This window comes from Abramis brama, assembly GCF_963993115.1.
Source record: "Abramis brama genome assembly, chromosome: 2".
Lineage (NCBI taxonomy): Eukaryota > Metazoa > Chordata > Actinopteri > Cypriniformes > Leuciscidae > Abramis > Abramis brama.
The window spans coordinates 18763169-18785268 of record NC_139964.1 but is presented as its reverse complement, the minus strand read 5'-3'; the positions used below and the strand labels follow the sequence as shown (position 1 = coordinate 18785268).

The 22100-nt window shown below is 37.2% G+C and overlaps 1 protein-coding gene across 1 annotated transcript; it reads left to right on the top strand.

Moving 5' to 3' along the window:
• Window positions 1-3308: 3308 nt before the first annotated feature.
• Window positions 3309-21908, top strand: LOC311077961 (GTPase IMAP family member 4-like; the record flags this gene model as incomplete). The annotated part of the gene is made up of 3 exons (XM_084106606.1): window positions 3309-3368; window positions 21114-21830; window positions 21898-21908. The coding sequence occupies exons 1-3, from the start codon at window positions 3350-3352 to the stop codon at window positions 21906-21908; spliced, it is 747 nt and encodes a 248-aa protein (XP_083962732.1). The 5' UTR covers window positions 3309-3349.
• Window positions 21909-22100: the final 192 nt, after the last annotated feature.

The window sequence follows — 22100 nt, the reverse complement described above, 5'->3', positions numbered from 1 at the left end:
GCTCCAACTCTGTGTTTATAAAGCACATGTGTTGTGGCAAAATAAACTATGGTCTGGGCTGTGTTTCTTGAAAGCATTGCAAGCCTAATTTGATTCGTATAGACCATTTGTTGCAGTTGGTCTGCGATCAAGTTAGGCTTAAGATGCTTTAGGAAATGCCGCCCTGGTTTATATTTTGATGATGAAATTACTAGTGACCTGATTCAATGATGGCACCCATCATTATAAACTGACTATCCACAGGTTTTATTTTTATTTTTTTACTACTGTAGCTACATCCAAGAATGTTTTAGGAATCTGAACATTTTTAAATCACACACAGACATCAAGAATCTACATATGAATCTCAACAATGGTGACAATCAAACAAATGCTTAATGTTGCAGTGCATGATGGGAGCCACCAATCAGAACGCATCAATGGCTCCCATCATGCATTGCAGCATGAATAAATTATGCAGCTGAATTGTCCTGTACTTTTCATTGTTTTTTTTCTGTTTGCTTTTATTTTGCTATTGTTTTGTTCTGACTTTAGTAGCTTGTTTTGTGATGTTCAGAGTTGATCTGTTTGTCACTAGTTTGTTTATTGTCACCATTGTTGAGATTCATATGCTGATTCTTGATGCCTGTGTGTTTAAACACAATAACTTCTTTGCACTAAGTATTTTCAAAAGTGTTTATATTGCTGTTGGATCTCAAACTGTAAAATCTCAGAGCTACAATCACCAATAATAAAACAAAACAAGCATATAGTCAAAGATTTAGACTCTGAATGACATCAGTGCATCAGGTCACTACATGATGATAATGTCATTATCATCAAAAGATATTGTGAGCAGGTCATGTTTTCTCTTGCAGTAAAAAGTGTGCTTTTATAAACACAATGATGGAACAGTCAGAGAAAAACTAATATTAACAAAATGAAAAGGTTCAAGAGTCCAACTAAAGCAAACACTGACCACCATAATGGTGTCTTGAAAAGAAAAATCCATAAAACATTACCGTCTAAACTTCTGTTGAATCTCAAGAACTTTTGTCAATGTTTGACAGAAATAAAGTCAAACTGGTAATAATAAGTGCAACAATGTGTAATGACTCGAAGTCAGTTGTAGTTCTTGTGTTTCTCTTTTTTCTGTTATTGTTGTTTCTCGTTCCTTTAATGATTCTGCTTATTAACATCAGGTGTCACCACTAATGGACAATCATCACTTAATTAATCACTTAATTATCTCATTAACTTCAACACTGCTTCAGTGTTAATTTTAACACCCTGTAGTATGGACACATATGTACACTGAGGCGTGTTAATTTAACACTGGAGATTTTGCTGTTTAGGTCTCTTAGGTCGGCAGATTGCATGCTTTTGGCTGTTCCTAGAGTAAGGCAGAAACATAGGGGAGATCGGGTCTTTTCAGTTGCGGCCCCTAAACTATGGAATAATTTACCACTGTCTGTGAGGCTGGCCCCAACACTATCTGCTTTTAAATCTAGTCTTAAAACACATTTATTTTCCTTGGCTTTTAATTCAGTTTGAGAGGTGTGTGTTTTTGTCTTTTTGATGTAATTTTATTTTTGTTGCTGTTTGTTGGCTCATGATTTGGGATGTATAGCACTTTGGTCAACTTCTGTTGTTATAAATGTACTCTAGAAATAAACTTGACTTTGACTTTGACAGTGATTCTCAGTGTTGCCAACTTAGCGCTTTTGTCGCTATTTTTAGCGACTTTTCAGACCCCTTTAGCGAAATTTTTTCAAAAAAGCGACTAGCGACAAATCTAGCTACTTTTTGGACAAACCTCAGTAACCTCCAAATGTTGCCAGCACAGTCCTGCGAGCGCGAGTTTTGCTTTCTCCTTGCCGTCACAAACCTCTCTCTGCGCCTACCCTGTTCAGTGAATGGCTGAGAGAGGAGAAGCACGGCACCTAACAGACGTGAATGAGCAGTGTTGTTTCCACTGACTTATCACTTATCTTTTGTTTTATATTTAAAGAATTTAGTTTGACCATTTTATTTTCCTTTCTTTTCTTGTGCTTATCATGTAATACTCATTATCACAGTGTTTTAGTTCATCCAGTTCCCGAACTCTCTCAATTCAGATAATTTTACACATATAAAAAATAGTCATTCAATAGCTACTCGTTCTATTGTCTGACAAAAAAATATAGTAAATGACAGCTTTATTGGACATTCGGCTATATTATATTATATTATATTATATTATATTATATTATATTATATTATATTATATTATATTGTATTCTATTGTATTATATTACATTATATTATATTGTATTAAAATACAGTATGTGAGCATGATTTTAATGAGAAAAAACATTAGGCAGGCAGAACGCAAGTACGCCGCGATGACGTCATTAATATGCTATTTGAAGTATTACGTCATCTAGCGACATTTAGCGACTTTTAGGGGAGGCGTTAGCTACTTTCCTTTGAAAATAGTTGGCAGCACTGGTAATTCTGCTTGTTAAAATCAGGTGTCTTCAATAATCGAACAATCATCACTCAATTACTTACTTCATAATCGAATTAACTCTAACACTGCTTCAGTGTTACTTTTAACACCCTGCTGGTGGTTCCCATATAAACAGTTGTGTTAATTTAACACTGGGGAATTTACTGTGTAAACAATGCTACACTGTAAAAAAGAGTAAACCTAACTTATAAATTGGACTCTATATGAGTTCAGTGATTCAGGTCTAATGATTGTGAAATAATGATTATGATAAATCACAACCAACACCATCAAATCATCTTTTCTATTTGTTCATCTGGCTGTTATCACTCATGTACAGCAGCCAAACAAAACTTAAAGTTAATAATTTAAGGTCAAGAGCCCAACTAAAACACACACTGATCTCCACAATGGTGGCTTTAATTATGGTTTTCTCCTTCAGTGATTCTGCTTGTTAACACCAGGTGTCTTCAATGTTGGCAATAAAATATATTTTGTAAATTTTACTCATTTTAAATGGTTAACTTTTAAGGAATTAATTTGATTAATTATTACTCAATTCTAATTTGTTAAATTTAATTAATAATATTGCTTGTAATCTGTTGCCTCATTTTTATTAATTAGATATCAATAAAATCAATGTATTCTTTTTTACAGTGTAGGTCACGGACAAAAAAAATTAAAAAATAAAATACAGTAGTTCTGTAAGTTTTTTTTTTTTGCTTTCAGGTGTCAAAATGCAGCCAATGTGTGATGCTGACAGATTTTTTTTTTTTTTTTTTTTTTTACAGTATGAGTGTAGATATATTACCTGAGTCCGGTTTACACAGACAAACACAGAGGGACTTTGAACGACAAGCACTAACTGTGAAAGGCATAATGGCATCAGCAGATAAAGGTCAGTCTAAGTTAAATAACCTAATGTGAAACTGCTAGTTTAAGACCATACTGAGAAATTAATCATACTGTATACTGTGCTTTTTGTTGCTGGTAGTTGACAGCATTAAACAGTAAATCAGAATGTAAATAGTTAAGATAATCTTCATTACTATTTTGTGGCCAATATACAACCTTAAGGTTCTAACTATATTCAGAATGTGAATGTTTTCCAGATAGCAAGCAACCAATGAAATAATGTTATTAATATGTCAATGTTAACCACATTGAAGCAACATCACTTTTGCACCCGCAATTAATGTAAAAAAAAAAAAAAAAGCTGAAATGTCATCAAAAACCTATGTTGATGGCATTAAATTAATCTTATAATGTAATACTGGTTCAATATCATGCTTGCACTCTCAGAAAATGAAACACAACAACTATAACTGACTTAAAGCCACACAGAAATGTGTTTAATTTTCTGAGAGAGCAAGCATGATTTGTTTCAAAAGTGATGCTGTATCAATGTGGTTAACAATGACACATTAATATTGATGAAACATTATTTTTAATGGTTGCTTGCTAAATGGGGTTTTAATTAATTTGAGAAAATGTATCTGTACAAGTATCATGATTAAAATACTGTATGATGTTGCCAAATTAATGATGAGGGATTGTCATCTGTCTTCAATGCCAAGTTTGAATCACCATCCTTAAACTAAAGGAATGTGACAAAACTTGTTAGTGGCTAAAAAAGTTGGCATCATTCACAATGTTTTTATTCTCACTAACTCACATGTCAGTTCTCACTAACTTAGCGAACCTGAATAGCTAAAATGAATCATCCATTACATTTATTCAGAACTGGCACAACAGATGTTTCTGGTGTTTACAGGAATGTAAATGTTGACTGTAGTGTTGTTTTTGGCGGCCTGTTTTAATTTTTATTTTAGTCTAGTTTTTGTGTCAAGCTGTCATTTTAGTTTGTATTAGTTTTAGTCACATTCATACTCTTTTTAGTCTAGTCAAGTTTCAGTCGACTAAAAGTCTGAGCACTTTAGTCTTATTTTAGTCAGAATTATCTACGACTATTTTCATCTAGTTTTAGTCGACGAAAACTGATGACATTTAGTCTAGTTTTTTATTTATTTCTAGTTTAGTCTCTTTTTAGTAATGCAATTCTATTTAACCCAGTCAACATAGTATAAGTACCTATGAAACCAACATGTTTTAGCCAAACCAACTCAAACAAGGTTATCTTATTATATTATTGTTACCTTATAGACTCAAGAATACATCCATTCCAGACACGGAAGACGCTCTGATTTGAATTTACAACATATTTATTTTACCAACCAAACATGTTAGAAGTACACACACATACATGTCGGTCCCTTTCTCTGTCACACCCGTTTCACACATACTCCGTTTGCAGTGCGTATTTTTTTCCGCACCCATGTAAACAGGTTAGAGCTTTCACACTGCACGCGGATGCGGTCCGGCAATGCGGTCCAGCCAGGAGCGGTGCGTATACAGCAGTGCAGAGATCGTTTCCACACAGTCTATTTTTGCTGTGCTGCAAACGCTGAATTAAAGTGACAGCGCATGGTCCGTGGTCAAAATGAACACAGATTGACCTGAAAATGTAGTAATTTTACCTTAAATGCGTTTAATTAAATAAAATGTAGTAATCTCACTATAAATGTATTTAATTTAATACTATTTTTTTTTCCACAGTCATCTTACTTTAAGACTGGGGAAAAGCAAGGAAAACTACAATATACCTCAACAAGGTGACATAATGAACAAAACTCGTCTCATTCATGGAGGTGGAAAAACAAGTTCTTTGTGACATGCAAGATTTAGTGTATTAAAATGTATCCCTTTTTTTTTTTTTTAATCCTGGAAAAAAATCCTGCACCACAACACGCACCGCATACGCACTGCACACGGATACTCCGTTTGCATGTTTAAACACGTTTAAACACAATTTAAACAACGTAGGCCTATTACTTCATGCATTACTTCTACTTATATTAAATAGATCAAGCAAGTGGTCAAATGTTTAACCATGTACATTAAATTAAATTAAAACTTAAAATTGACAAAAACAGCGACTCTCATGCCTTTTCTTTTGCATTTAAATTGTATTACAATAAGTCTTGCATGTCACAAAGAACTTATTTTTCTGCCACCGCAGCAGCCTCCAGTCAGGCCTCAGCATAGAGCCGACCGCAGTAGGGACGCCCAGCCCTGGGATGGGCTGCTCAGGGATGGAGGAGGGTGCTTTGGAGTTGGTCATCCACTCCCTCCCCCCGGTTGAGGGCCAGGTGGAGTCTTTGTGTGTGTGTCTGTTCCACCGCTGGCTCCCAAAATGGAGCAGGCGGTACCCACACTTCAAAGAAGAGTAATTCCTCTGTTCCTGGGTCCCAAGATGGCTAGTCTGACGGTGTGTGACCCTGTAAAGCCTTACACCCCTCAGCCCCCTCTTGTTCGCCAGCTGGCAGCTGGGCACGTTTGAGGACCCAGTCATCCACCTTCTCACGCTTCCCCTGCCACCCAGTGGAGTCAAGTAAGTGTTGCACCGCACACTCAGATCCCGCTTCGGGCCGCCTTTGGGCCTCTCGAGCCGGATTCCTGTCCTCCACCTCGCTGCCCCACCTCGGGTACGTCTGTGGTTCCTGGCCCTGGTCCGTTTTTGTCGAAGTCTAAAACGCTTCCAACCAATGCCCAGCCTGGCCTCATTCGGTAGCTTCAGAACTGGCTTGCAACTCATTTCGCTCGGCTTCCGCCCGGGCTCAGTGATATTCATCATACCTAGATGTTGAGCAGAAATGCTCCTAAAATATTTTTTAGTGAGATCCATCACACCTAGGTGTTGAGCAGAGCTCCTGTCCTGTGTGTGTGCACTGCAGTCCTACTGGCGAAGGACGCGTGCAAGCCATTCCCTCCAGCCAGTATGGAGTTTGGCTTCAGCGCCTGTACTTCATTGTACCCTTATAATGTGGTGGGCTACGACCATCTTGGTTCTGTGTCAACTATTACGGGCCCTTTTTCAAAAGTCTCCGTTCACTTGTAAACACAGAGTTGCATTTTCAATGCCCTGTCCCCAAGCTTGGTCTGCAGTGTTCGACCTGAAAGACGTGTACTTCAGATCTCTATCGTTCTGCTCCATAGACTTACTGTGTTCTTGCGTTTGAAGGTACGAAGTATCAGTACATTGGTCCTACCCTTCGAGTGCTCCATAGCCAGTTGGGTCCTCAGGTCAACTGGGAAAGAGTAATCTCGCCCCAATTCCGAGTTTCTCTTTTTTAGTGTGGAGGTGGTCTCGGTCTAGCACATCTCTCAAGTGAGGTGTGCCAGCTCAGTGCTTTCTAGAAGTAAGAAAGGGTCCCACAGAAACTTTCAGAGGCTCCTGGGGCATATGGCAGATGCAGCCGCACGGCTTCCTCCATATGAGACTGCTTCAGCACTGGCTTCATGACCGACTCCCTAAGGTGGCTGTGGCAGAGCGACACGCTCCATTGGCCTGTCGCCAAACCCTCAGCCCATAAGCAGACCTTCATTTCCCCGTGCTAGTGGCTCCTAGAACTAGTGTTCTCCAAATGATGGCTGAGGGGCCACGTATAAAGGGCATGCAGTAACAGAGCTCTGGGCGCCCTCTGACTGCATTGGCATTCGTTGTCTCGAGTTGCGTACAGTCCCTCGCTTCGAGACAAAGCTGCTCAGCGAGCTTGTACTGTTCTGACAACATTGCGACCGTTGAGCTGCGCTTCCCTTGCATATTGCAGGTCGCCCGCCACCTCCTCCTTGGAGTCAGAAGCTTCTAAGGTCGCTTCATTCCACCTATTTTTTCTGGCCTGCTCAATAGTGCTGCTCACAAGCCTCACGACAGCCTCCGGTCCGGATACAGTGGAGACTCCATCCCCAGCTGGCCAGCTGTTCGGATCACTTCGGGGCTGCACAGCTACGTCTGTTGCCCCTCTGAACTCGTCCTACGCCAGTTGTTTCTTCTCTTGTCTGAGTGGATATCCCTCGACATAGATTCTGGCCAGAAAGGCCCCAGTGAGCCTTCTTGCACTATGGTGCTTAAATCAGGAAGAGAACAAGTTCAGTGATCTTCATCACACCAGGTGTTGAGCAGGAATGCTCCTGAAGCTCAGTGAATTCCATCACACTCACGTGTTGAGCAGAGATGCTCCTGATGCTCAGTGATCCCCTTTCACATCTGGTGTTGAGCATTGCTCCTGTCTTGTGCAAAGGAGCAGGTCTTGTTAGTTGCCCCTTATTGGCCAACCAACCTCCTCCTCTCGACAGCCTTCCTGACACCTTCCTCTGAGCATATTCTCAGAGATGAGGCACGATGGCACCCGCGTCTAGACCTTGGAAGATTCCAGATCTGGTTCTAGTAAGAACGGGACATGGTGGTTCTAGTCTACCGCAAGAATTGTTATGCAGTAGAGACCATCACTTCTGTGAGCACTCTCTAGAAAGATGCTTGCTCCTCTAATAGAAGTCGAACCTGTTCATTGAATTGAGTCTTCTATCCTTGAGGAGATCCCGAAGGTGTTCGATCACTTCAGTGCTCCTTTTTAAAAACTGCTTGTGGTTGGAGTGAGGCTGTCCCCTCCACCTCAAAATGATGTGGCTTCTTCATTTGACGCACGTCATGAGGCAGTGGATTCAAACGGAGTGTGATTTGATCGTCAGGTCCCTGAGGTCACCATATGTATATATATATATATATATATATATATATATATATATATATATATATATATATATGTATATATACATATGGTGGCCTACATAAATCACCAGGGCGGCCTCAGATCAGGCAAACTATATGCCATGGCCAGAAACCTCCTCCTTTGGGCACAAGCCAACCTGCACTCTCTGAGAGCTGCTCACGTTCCGGGGCGTCCGGATGCGGGGAGCAGGGATGCGCTGGCCCATGTCTGGCCCAGTAGCCCCCTCCATGCGTTTCCTCGCGTCTCGATGAACCCTCAGGTTATCGAGTGAATCAGGGAGAGCAGAAGCAAATTCCTTGTAATAGCTCCCCTCTGGAAAACCCAGGTGTGGGTCCCAGAGTTGACATAAATGCTGAGCTCAGCCCCCTGGCCGATGCTGATGAGGAAAGACCTCCTTACACAGGCGACTTGTGGGCCCTCCATGTGTGACCCCTAGGTGATTTGCAGGCGCTCTCTGTGAGCCCTTCCTACATGGAGTTTGAGGTTGGTGATTCCAGAGTTACCCTACGGCTGTGTGCCCTAGGTGCTCTCTACGCCGTTGAGAGCACAGGTCATCACTTTAGCTGCACTCCCCACAAGAGGCACTGCCTCTTCGTGGGCCTGGTCCAGTGGTGTACCCATTGAAGACATATGTGCGGCAGCCTGCTGGTCCTCACCGTACACATTTGTCAGGTTTTGTAATATGGAGGTACCCTGTTTATAGACTAAAGTCCTCTCTGTGAAGGATCTGATGTGACAATCTGTGGTCTAGTCAGTCTAAACACAATTTACTGTCATAAACCACTAATTGTCCTATGTGGTAATATTTTGGAGTGAATTGACCCTTGGCCAATCCCTCCTTTTATGTCATAAGGACCAAACTTAGGCCTGGTTCCATTCGAAATTCCTTTCTGGGATTCATGAGTCTTTTACTGTACTCTACACATGATTTACTGTGAGTCTCAGGCTGTGCCCTAGGCTCCGGTGCAGGACGTAGTCAATTGCTAATAGTGCAGCGTTCTACATTGTGTCCCCACTGCATATTAGCTACGCAATACGAAGTGACCGTTCTCGAAATAGAAAGTACTCAGTTAATAACATAACCTCGGTTCCCTGAGAGTAGGGAACGAGTATTGCGTAGCCTACCGCACTATTGCAATCTGTCAGGTGCTTTCGCTTCAGTCGATTTAAACGTGTTGTTATGGTGAAATAGATGGGCTTTTATAGCTATAAGCCACGCCCACACAGTAAAATCCCTGGTGTTAAATTTAACACTGATCAGTGTTTATATGGGACCCACCAGCAGGGGGTTAAAAGTAACACTGATGTAGTGTTAGAGTTAATGAGATAATTAAGTGATTAATTGAGCGATGATTGAGCATTGAAGACACCTAATGATAACAACAGAATCACTGAAGAAAAGAGACACAAGAACTACAACTGACTTCCGGAGATGAAATCAACTGAAGATAAAATAAGACATTAAATCTCTCAAGATCTGAGCAGAGGAGGATTAAACAACTCCAAAAAAGCATTATCAGCTTCACTTATTATCAATTACAATTAATAGAGGTGGGGATGTTGATGTTTTATTGGAAATAATAGTTTTTGTAAAGTCACCACTATGGTGATTAGTGTTTCCTTTCGTTGGTCAGTTTGACTCTTGGCTTTTTTTGTGCATGTTTGTGGTCTTTGTAACAGTGACAACAGACATAATTTGTTACATAGGAAACCAGAAACAAAGATGATCAGGTGCTATAGTTTGAACCATCATGAAGTAGAATGATTCGCTAATATCATCAATGACCAAAAATGATATTTTTAAAAATACATTGTGGGGAAAATAATTTTAGACACACACATGCTGTGTCTGAACGTCAGTTGTAGTTCTTTTGTTTCTCTTTTCTTCAGTGAGAGAGCAAGCATGATTCGTTTCAAAAGTGATGTTGAATCAATGTGGTTAACAATGACACATTAATATTGATTTAACATTTTTTTTTAATGGTTGTTTGCTATCTGGGGTTTTAATTCATTTGAAAAAATGTATCTGTACAAGTAGCATGATTAAAATACTGTATGTTGCCAAATTAATGATGAGGGATTGTCATCTGTCTTCAATGCCAAGTTTGAATCACCATCCTTAAACTAAAGGAATGTGACAAAGCTTGTTAGTGGCAAAAAAAGTTGGCATCATTCACAATGTTTTTATTCTCACTAACTCACATGTCAGTTCTCACTAACTTAGCGAACCTGAATAGCTAAAATGAATCATCCATTACATTTATTCAGAACTGGCACTGCAGATGTTTCTGGTGTTTACAGGAATGTAAATGTTGACTGTTGTTTTTGGCAGCCTGTTTTAATTTATATTGATATTATATTATATATAGTCTAGTTTTTGTGACAAGCTGTCATTTTAGTTTTATTAGTTTTAGTCACGTTCATACTCTTTTTAGTCTAGTCAAGTTTCAGTCGACTAAAAGTCTGAGCACTTTAGACTTATTTTAGTCAGAATTATCCACAACTATTTTCGTCTAGTTTTAGTCGACGAAAACTGATGACATTAGTCTAGTTTTAGTCAATGAAAATTGTATTTTAGTCTCTTTTTAGTAATGCAATTCGATTTAACCCAGTCAACATAGTATAAGTACTTAGATAAAACCTACATTTTCTTTTAGCCAAACCCATTTCAAACAAGGTTATCTTATTATATTATTGTTACCTTATAGACTCAAGAATACATCCATTCCAGACACGGAAGACGCTCTGATTTGAATTTACAACATTTATTTTACCAACCAAACATGTTAGAAGTACACACACATACATACATGTCGGTCCCTTTCTCTCTGTCACACCCGTTTCACACATACTCCGTTTGCAGTGCATATTTTTTTCCGCACCCATGTAAACAGGTTAGAGCTTTCACACTGCACGCGGATGCGGTCCGGCAATGCGGTCCAGCCAGGAGCGGTGCGTATACAGCAGTGCAGAGATCGTTTCCACACAGAGTCTATTTTTGCTGTGCCGCAAACACTGAATTAAAATGACAGCGCATGGTCCGTGGTCAAAAAGAACACAGATTGACATGAAAATATAATAATCTCACCATAAATGCGTTTAATTAAATACTACTATTTTTCACAGTCATCTTTTTACTTTAAGACCAGGGTAAATCAAAGAAAACTATACTTCAACAAGGCAACATAATGAACAACACTCGTCTCATTCGTGGAGGTGGAAAAACAAGTTCTTTGTGACTTGCAAAATTTATTGTATGAAGATTTAAAGGTATATGAGCCTGCTCTTTTTGTCAGTTTTGTTTTATTTTAAAATATATGCGATTTTAATATAAGTACATGGTTCAATATTTTACCACTTGCTTATTATATAGAAGTAATGCATTTAATAATACATTGTCTAAAAATAATTGAATAATATGTGAATATGTCTATTAAAGAGTGTATTATGTGTACAAAGAAAATCGCAATGCTGACAAAACTTTTTTTCAATAAAAGTTGCTGATAACTTCTGGATTTGAAATAAAAATAATGAGTATGTGTTTGTGGTACATGTGGATCAGTTACGCACTGCAAAGGCAGCATATGTGAAAGCACTATAGCGAGTGCTGCTCCTGCACCGCATACGCACTGCAACAACGCAGTATGTGTGAAACGGGCATCAGACTTAACTTTGTTTGTTGTCGTTTATGCTAACTCACCACAGCTGCATCTTCTAAATAATGCCGCGAGTGGGGCTTGAGGAAGTGACGTCGCCTGCGTCTGCGCAGTGCAAACTGATGCAGCCCCTGAAGTGAGACACGGGAAACAGAAATACTGCAAAATAATAATAATAACGCGACTAATTACTGTTGCCAGTAATTTACTGTTAATTGTACACTTCTTTACTGTAATCTACAGTATGTTACTGTAAAAGTGCACTAAAACTCGAGTTAACTGATTTCACTTACAGAAACCGACTACCTTAAATTGACCAACTGTCATTTAAATATATTAACTAAAATGTATAATGCATTACTAACATGAGCAGAGTATTACTGTGAACTTATTTCATTTGAAACCACAACAAAACTTTTGTAAATAAAGAGATTTCCACTGGACCAGCAACTACACAGTCACCGCCTGTTAAATAAAGCAACATGCAGCAAATCATCAATGTTTGTAGATCTTCTCCTGGACTGAAGCACAGGCTCTACTCTTCTGCACAACGGTGACCCAAAAAACAAGATTTTACAGTAAACTATTGGCAACAGTGTTGCCAGTATAAACCTGTTTTATAACTTACAGTTTATTACTGTAAAATACATTTTGTGGGTGTGACTTTTTTTATCTTACACTGTTAACCCTTTCAACCCCACAGGGAAATACACACTACAACGAGTAACAAGTAACATTGAGACAGTGTTGCAGTGAGATAATTAAGAGAATATGTAAGTGATTGTTGAGCATTAGTGATGAACACCTGCTGTTAGAACAGAAAATAGAGAAACACAAGAACTACAACTGACTTCCAGCCATTACACATTATTACACTTATTATTAACCAGTATGACTTTATTTCTGTCATACATCTACAGAAGTTGTTATTAAGATGTTTAATTGAAAATGTTTGTTTGAAGTTACCATTATAGAGATCAGTGCTTGCTTTAGTTGGGATGCTGATGCTAAAACATTAGTGTTTCTTGTGCTGCTTGAGCTGTGTTTTTGCAAGTCACACTTGTGCGCACACAGTTTATGAATGATTGTATAATATTATATATTATATAGTATATTACAATGATTATGGTGACAAAATCATCATATTGCCTGTTCAATCACTAAGGAAATTCATTCAGAGTTTCACACACCCGTTCAGAGTTTAATCCTCAATCAAAAGTGTTTCATTAGCACCACTGTAAGACCACAGCAATAAATTACAACAACTAATTTTTTTAACACATCATGCATAACCAGAGAAACAGAGCTACACTGTTTTTCCGAAACACAGAGATATCACAATTTAGCACATGAATCTCAACAATGGTGGCAATATTTTTTTTATTTTTTTATTCATGCAGCAGTGCATGCTGGGAGTTTATATTATCCTGGAACCCAGCATGCATTGCGACATGAAACTTTTGATTGTCATCATTGTTGAGATTCATATGCTGATTGTTGATATCTGTGTGTGTCCAGGATAATCAGGAGTTCAAAATGTTTTAAAGCACTATATGATTTTGATATTCTTCAGAAGACCTGATTACAGAAATATTGATTTCATTTTGTAGATTCACAGATATATGTTAAATATGAGATAACTATAATTTCAAAAAACTGAAAATCAGGCATGTCCAGGATGAGTGTGACATCATCATAAAATCCAAAAACACCTGATCATCTTCCTCTTGACTTTTTCTTGCCATAACTAATGTGTTTTATAAACTCACTGTTACAACAGCCAGAGAGAAATTAATGGTATGAAGTCAAGGTACAAGAGACCAACTAAAGCAAATACTGATCTCCATCATGGTGACAACAAACTTTATTATTAACTAAATCTCTGTTAATTCTCAACAAGAACTTTTGTACATGTACGAAAGAAATATTGTTAAACTGGTTTGTAAACTGGTTTCACACTCAGTGTGGCTGTAAGTCAGTTGTAGTTTTTGTGTTTCTCTTTCTTCTGTTCTTTTTTCTCTGTCCTTCAGTGATTCTGCTTATCAGGTGTTCATCAGTGTCCCAGTTCACTCACTTCTTTTCATTCACTCTGTCAAGGGGATTATATTAGTGAACTAATGTAGGGAATAGTGAATGAGGGTATAGGGTGTGATTGTGAAAACAGCCTCTGAGTGTCGACTTTGAGCACTGTTAATTCACAGTATATTCCTGTAGGCTATTTTTGTTTTATAAGGTATATTACTGTTTTAATGGAAAATGGTATGATATTGTCAGAATTTGGCCTTTTTTTACAGCAAGGGTTAACAGTGTATAGTTATCGTCACATGACCAGCATTTACGTTGCGTCTCGTCTCGTTTTTGTCACGCGATAAAGGTTAATTGACGACCATATTTAGTCATTATTTTCGTTGACGAAAGCAACACTAGTTGGCTGCTCATCTATTTGCAGCAGCTTGGAGAATAAAAAATACTAAACTTTCCAAGGTGTAATCATGATCTGAGGGGCCTGATAGCTCCTAATAGGGCCATTAGGGGAGGGTCTTTGTCTTTCTCAGGTGTGAAAACTATTCGCATAAAGCTTTCTTAAACAAAACACGTCTTACCATTTTTAAATCAATATATTGTCTTATCTGAATGAGCAGTCAGGATGATTTTCACATAGTTTTGAAGCAAATATTCTAGGCTAAGTGATACAATTTTCAAAAGTCTTGTGAAGAAATAATCAGTATGGGGTTCATGACCTTATTTCAGTGACATTTTATTTTTTTAACCACGCATAAATGTCATTATCTCAAAACTACAAAATTTTACATACAAGCTGCTGATATATTATTGTAGCAGAGTTTGTGCTGAATACAGTGTAATCAGACTTTAGCCATGAAAATGTCACAAGTAACAGAAATAAGCACAAATGTCAGAGCATGTCAGAACTGTTACGTCCCTCGTTAATTAGATGTTATTTGTCTAGGAATATTATGAGGCGTAACAAAAGTTTTGCATGTGTGTGCCAATACAGTAACGGGAATTGCAAAAGAAAAGGAACAGACAACAACCCACAAAGTTGAAAGATTTTAATTCTTCAACTGCAATAAAGTGAAGTAGTAATGAAGTAATGAAAAGTATTAAAGTAATGAATATTTACTATTTTGTACAACGTAACCAGAATAATCAGATGAACAGACAATCTGGGGAAAAGGAAGGAGCAAGAGAGTGGTGCTTAAATCAAAAACTGAATATTAAAAAGCCCCTTTAACTAAAGGTAAAGAACTAAACTAACTATCAACAAAAGAGGTAGAAAGAAACATCTTCAACGTACGAGACGCTATAACTAAACTATACTAACTAAAACAAACAAAATTAATTAGCTCCACTCCTAACACTAGTGCGTCTAAAACATGTCATAGAAACCTACGTGTGCAAATGTAGGTCGCGACCTGCTTACCTGACTCACAACCTCTCCCGCCAGTCTACACAATGTTGGACGGTGAACTGATGTAATGGTTTCATGACAGCAACAAACATTTAGCAGGCACCTCAAAACACGCATCAGGAGCACAAACACATTCGAGCACAAACAAAGAGAACTGATCTAACTGCCAGATTATAAAAGCAGCGAACCCCAGACACTGATCAGTCTCTCAGAGTGGTTTCTCGAACGAGAAAAGCGTCCTCACAGAGAGTGCAGAGTCTATCTCGACTGTCGCCATTGAAGTAAGAGCCATTCATAAACTGCACGTCGACATGCGTTTCACTTTCACTAAAAATGAAAGTTTCTGAAATAAGGCCACAAAACACATACTAAATATATGTCAATAAGGCTTTTGACTAATGTCGTCGCCTAGGGTTTTTTGTTCAAAATGATGTGAAAATCATCCTCCCTTATCATTCACATAAAACAATACATTGATTTAAGTTTTGCAAAACACTTTTAGTTTGGAAAGGCAATATGCGGATGGGGCGTAAGCGATCATGCATATTTAGTAGTTCACACCTGATGAGATAGGGGTGGGCGGTACACCGGTGTCATAGTCATCACCGGTGTGACATTGCGCCACGACATGGATTTTCTAATACCGTCAATACCGTAATAAATCAATTATGTTCCTTGAACGGCTGCATTTACATTAGGGCTGTAGTCAACCAAAGAAATGCTTAGTCGACCAAAGTCCTGTCCTGCACAACGATTTAGTCGACTAAAAAAAATAAAAATAAAAAAAAAACGCGATGTTTTGCATTTTGATTGAACATTTATTAAACAATTGTCAGAGCATTTATAAAACAACAACGAAAAAACGTTTTTGTTTTTGTTTTATTGACACCTGGGATCCCCCGCGAAACGGTTCTCATTCGCGCTTGAATAAGGCCGGCGACACACTGGCTGCTGGCGTGAGAGTCTCAGCTGCGTTGGGTGTCTGTTTTTATTTCGGCTCCCATGTTAAAAGGTTGGAGTTTGCACACTGCCTGCGTGAGACACGCGTCTCAGGCGCGGCTCGAGCCACGCGGAAAACGCGTGCATGCTAGAAATAGAACCGACGCCTGAGTGTTCCTGCAACAAGAGTGTTCTCTGGCTAGAGCGCAGAACAGCGGAGTTTGTATGAACCGAAGTGCATGCCTGAGCTTGTATTGCTGCTGTTGCTTTGACATTGTGGAAAATAGAATAAACAAAATGTATTAGACTTTTTACCCGTTATTATCAATCTAAATTAATCTCGTTTTTAATTTAGGCAAACTTAATTTCGTTTTTTCTTTATTTAAATTTCGTTTTTCTTTATTTAAATTTTGTTTTTTCTTTATTTAAATTTCGTTTTTCTTTATTTAAATTCCGTTTTTCTTTATTTAAATTTCATTTTTTCTGTATTTAAATTTCGTTTTTTTCTTTATTTAAATTTCGTTTTTCTTTATTTAAATTTCGTTTTTTCTTTATTTAAATTTAGTTTTTCTTTAGGCCTATTTAAATTTCGTTTTTCTTTATTTAAATTTCGTTTTTCTTTATTTAAATTTCGTTTTTCTTTATTTAAATCTACCCTTTACTGTGTCAGTAATTTGTTAGTCAGAAAAATATTAGACTACCTTAAAAGTATTGCTTAATTAACAGACTGTGTGCGTTTTATATCACTAGTGCAGTGTCCGTTCTCGGAGAATATAGCCGCCCTGCTCGCGTGAGGTGCGCCGCTTCCCGCTCGCGCTGTTCTGTAGTTTACTATTAATTCTGAACGTGTCGCGTCTCGCGTGTCTGTCTATATTGCACCAAATGCGACACTGCACTCCCTTGTGAAGTCGATTGGATGAACGGTTCTCGAAATAATCAAAATGCAAATGGACAGACAGACACATAGAGATTACTACCTATATTCCTTACTGAGCGCGAAGCAGCAGTGCAGCCAGCCACAGGTGCGGTTCCCGAGTGTTCTACGTGGTGCGCTAAACTGTGGCGCTGTTACAAAATAGCCTAAATTAAAGCATTTAAAGTTGTGGATAAAACATAGGCTAATTATATTTAGAATACAGTAATATATAACTGCTTATAAAGGAATAAATATCAAGGAGTAAATCAATGAAAATTTCTTTATTGGTGAAAAAAAAAAAGTTATACCGTGATATTATACCGTCACCGTTCAAAAGATGAAAAATACCGTGATATTAATTTTAGGTCATATCGCCCACCCCTATGATGAGACAATGCCCCTGCATACTTAATGAGCCATTCATTCAGGTGTGTCACCTATAGCTAACTTAAATATACAAGCTTCATAAAAATGATCATTCTAGAAGAAAATTTCAGATGGCATTTAGAGGCTTTTGCATCTGAACTCTTCATATACACACACACACACACACATACATACATATATATATATATATATATATATATATATATACACACACACATATATATATATATATATATATATATATATATATATATGTGTGTGTGTGTGTGTGTGTGTGTGTGTATATATATATATATATATATATATATATATATACACAGTATATATGCATATATATATATATATATATATATATATATAAATGCATACACACACACACACACACACACACACATATATATATATATATATGTGTATATATTTATACACAAGTATTTTATATACTTTTTTTTTTTTTTTCACACATTGTGCTTGTAAATTGTATAATATCCAAGGTAAACATGTCTAGTAATTGTGCAGTTAATTCTCATACTGTATTTTAAGTTTTGGAATATTTATCCTCTCCCCAAATTTGTTACTAATAAAACACAATACAAATTATTTAAAGAAAAAAATTATATTTACCTTTTAATAGTTTGTTTACATCTACCTTGTAAATATATATTTTTATTAAAAAGGTTACAATTACAACAACATTTCAAGTGTAATCTTACAGTATATTCTACAGTAAAAACTGTACCCAAATCTAGTCAACAAAATGTTTTTTTTCATATTTCGCCTGACTGTAACGTTTGTCTTTATGAAATATTAGGGCATATAAATGTTAATTTGCAGTTTAATACGTTGCTTATACAAATAGCCTACATTTTATTTCAACATATTTCAGTCGATTTTTACTCATCTCAGTATAGCAATACAGTTTGCTAAAACATCATCATTCATTCACACACGCGATTTAAATTTAAACTGTCTTTTGCCAGCTGTGGTAAACAGCGCGCATGTCTGCCGTTCATTCATTCATAAACAGAAACCCGATTCACGTGAGAAGGGAAAAAAACGTACTACTGTGTTCCTCAGCTCAGTCTGATCCTTGCTCCTCGAAATACCCGCACTTCTGAGGGACATTTTCCATTATTATTATTCCTCACAGCGCTGCGAGACGGTGTAAACAAGTAATGATCTGAATAAACTTATGTTTTCTCGAGCTGATATGGGGGCGTTCACAGGATTGCGCCGTGGATTGCCTCAGTCATTTGCGTTTGAATAGCGCACGCTCTCCGTGGGCGTGTCACATTACATTTGAATCAGCTGTAATGAGCTCGACTGGAATTGCTCTCTTTTAATACAGATTTCACAAGATGAGAATATTTGTTTTTTTTATATAAATTACTTAATTTAAAAGAAGAGAATTCAAGCTTCATGCCTGTGTGTCTGTATGCCTGTTTGACTGAGTATTCGCTGAGTTATTGTTCATTTTCGGACGCGTTTCAGAATGGACTACACTGACAGAGAGAAGGCAGAACTCGCTTCGTGTTTATTTTTCTTTATTTGGCAAAAAGCACAACACTTTGTTTTTATTGTGAGTATACACAAAAATAATACACATTTAACAGAATCGATTGATGTATGAAACTCCAATGGAAAATCAAAGTCAACAGAGTATTTATGAGTTTCTTTTACACTGATAAAAAAAAAGCGAGCTGGTATCGCCGGCGATACCGCCGACCTCAGGGGGTTAATACATTAGCTCCCATCGGTATGCTTTCCATCGGATGTGGAGGTGAAGATGACATCTCCCATGATTCCACGCTCATTCACGGGATTAACAATCTACAGCTTTGTTTTGAATTAGTGACCTCTAGGGGCAAAATTACATATTGTGCCTCTAACTGGCTAGTTAGATCATTTTAGCTGTAGTTTGCAGGTTAGTTTTTAGTTAGTTGAATGTTAGTTGGTTTTAGTTTAACCATCCCTTTAGTGAACACTGTGCAGGTTAATGTTATAAGCACTGGACAGACGAAGAATTCAATTGGTGCTCAAGTTGTACTGAGATACTGAGCACAACAACAAAATGCATTTTATACAATCATTTTATCCAAAAATCATGAACTTTTTTATGATCATGAATCATAAAATACAGATACTTTGACTATTTCTGTCAGACATCTATAGAAGATCTTAGTGAGAATTAACAGAGGTTTAGATGTTGATATTTCTTTCATTTGAAGTGTCACTATCATGGTGATTAGTGTTTGCTTTAGTTGGGCTCTTGGTCCCCGGTGATTTGCTTTAGATTTTTTTTGGTTGCTATAACTGTGATTGTAAAACACAGTTGATGTGGCAAAAAAAGCCAAGATAATGCAAAATTAGTTGTTATCAACAAAATCTTCACAAAACAAGCACTGAATATTGTCAGATGCTTTGGCATTTATAGCTTCAACTTGTGGAACTGCAAAATTGGCACCAATATCATTTAAATTATGTATCTATTATAAAAAGGTTGTGCACACAATGTTTTGAGCAATTTCATCATGTAGTGACACACAGACATCAAGATTTTGCATATGATTCACAACAATAGTGACGACAAAAAAATAAAAAAACATCATGCTGCAATGCATGATGGGTAGCCTTCATAGTACAAAACTCATCCTTGATTCCCAATCTTTTTTGTTTTGACTGATCTTGATGTCTGTGTGTGACTACATGATACATTTGCTCCAAACATCATGTGCACATTCTTTTTATCTAAATAAGTGATTATTTAAATGCTGTTGATACAAATCTTGCAGTTCCACAAGGTTGGCAGTTATAAAAAACAAATATAAACACAAAACTTTAAACACATCATTAGATGCTAATTTTGTTATAATTATGTCATCATAAACAAGGAGCTGATAACTCCTGATCTTACTTTTTCTTGGCTTTTTCTGCCATAACAATTGTGATTTACAAAGTTACAGCAGCCAAAGAAAAGCTAACGCAAAAAGGACGGGGACCAAGAGCCCAACTAAAGCAAACACTGATCACCACGATGGTGACACTTCAAATGAAAGAAATATCAACATCTAAACCTCTGTTAATTCTCACTAAGATCTTCTATAGATGTCTGACAGAAATAGTCAAAGTATCTGTATTTTATGATTCATGATCATAAACAAGTTCATGATTTTTGGACAAACACAAACTGTCTGTGAGTTGCTTTGCAATTACAAAAGGAAATTACATTGAAATAAACATTTTTTTTTTTCATTTAATGCATCCTAAGAGTGTTTATTTGGTCCCAAAAAAATAGTATAAATTATATCTAAATGAGACCATAAATGATGTTGAAAATATGTCCACAATGACCACATTTGAACTAGTTTTTAATCTTGTATGAAAGGTCCATGAACGTCTATATCAGACGTGCAGAACACTTCAAAAAAAGGCGTCATAAAAACTTTCATTCTGGCTCCTCAGTGAACGTCTTTTCAACATACGACTTTACTGACAAAGATGTTGAAAAGAAGTCTTTTGGACATCATTGTGCTTAGTGGGTAGCACCTCTCAGCACATGAGAGAATAAAGGGGTCTGGTGAAATAGCAAAATATATCTGGGAATACAAAGCATCCGTGTTTAGAATCACAGAAGCATTTATAAATCATCAAGAGTTCCAGATATTAACATGAACTGTTTAAACAGGTGATTCACATGATCTGAGGATTGTGTTATTGGGAGTCTGTGGAGCTGGAAAGAGTTCAACAGGAAATGCAATACTGGGTCGAGATGCGTTTAAAGAGAGCAGAACCAGAGAGAGTGAGATACAGAGAGGAAGAGTAGAAGACAGAAACATCTCCATCATCGACACTCCAGGATTCTTCAACACTCAACTGACTGATGAAGAGATGAAGAAGCAGATGATGAAGAGTCTGGATCTCTCTGATCCTGGTCCTCATGTCTTCCTGCTCGTCATCAACCTGGAGAACTTTAAAGAGGACAAGAGGAACATTGTGGAGCAAATTCAGGAGAACTTTGGAGCTCAAGCTTTGAGGTTCACAATGGTGCTGGTTACTGGAAGAGAAAAAATGTCAAAGAGAGAATGGTTGGACTTTCGGTTTAGTCTTAAATTTCAGGATCTAGTCAACCACTGCATGAATAATTATCATGTGATCAACAGTAAAACTGTGATTGATCCAACTAACATCACAAAGCTTCTAGCGAAGATTGATAAAGTCAAACAGAATGTTAACAAGATTTACTTTAATTACCAAATAAAGAGCGGAAAAGAAAAGAAAAACACAGAGGAAAAAAATTACAGAGAAATACAGCAAGCTAAATTGGTTCAGGAAATAAATAAAATGCAAACAGGAAAATGGGACCAGAAGAAAGAAGTGACAGAACAACAATCAAAGCCTACAGGTAACTATTTTATTACACACTCTTACAAATGCTATGTTGGCTTTAATTAACTTTTTTATGTCAACAGGTTGCACATAACTAGGTTACGTTGGATTTATGTAACATTATTTATTAAGTTTTATTAAACAATTAAGCTAATTAAGTTCAATTATCCTAAAATTAATATTTTTACATTCAACTAAAACAAATTGGTTGAATGTAAAAATATTAATTTTAGGATAATTGAACTTAATTAACTTAATTGTTTTGGACAAAATTAAGACTGTTAAC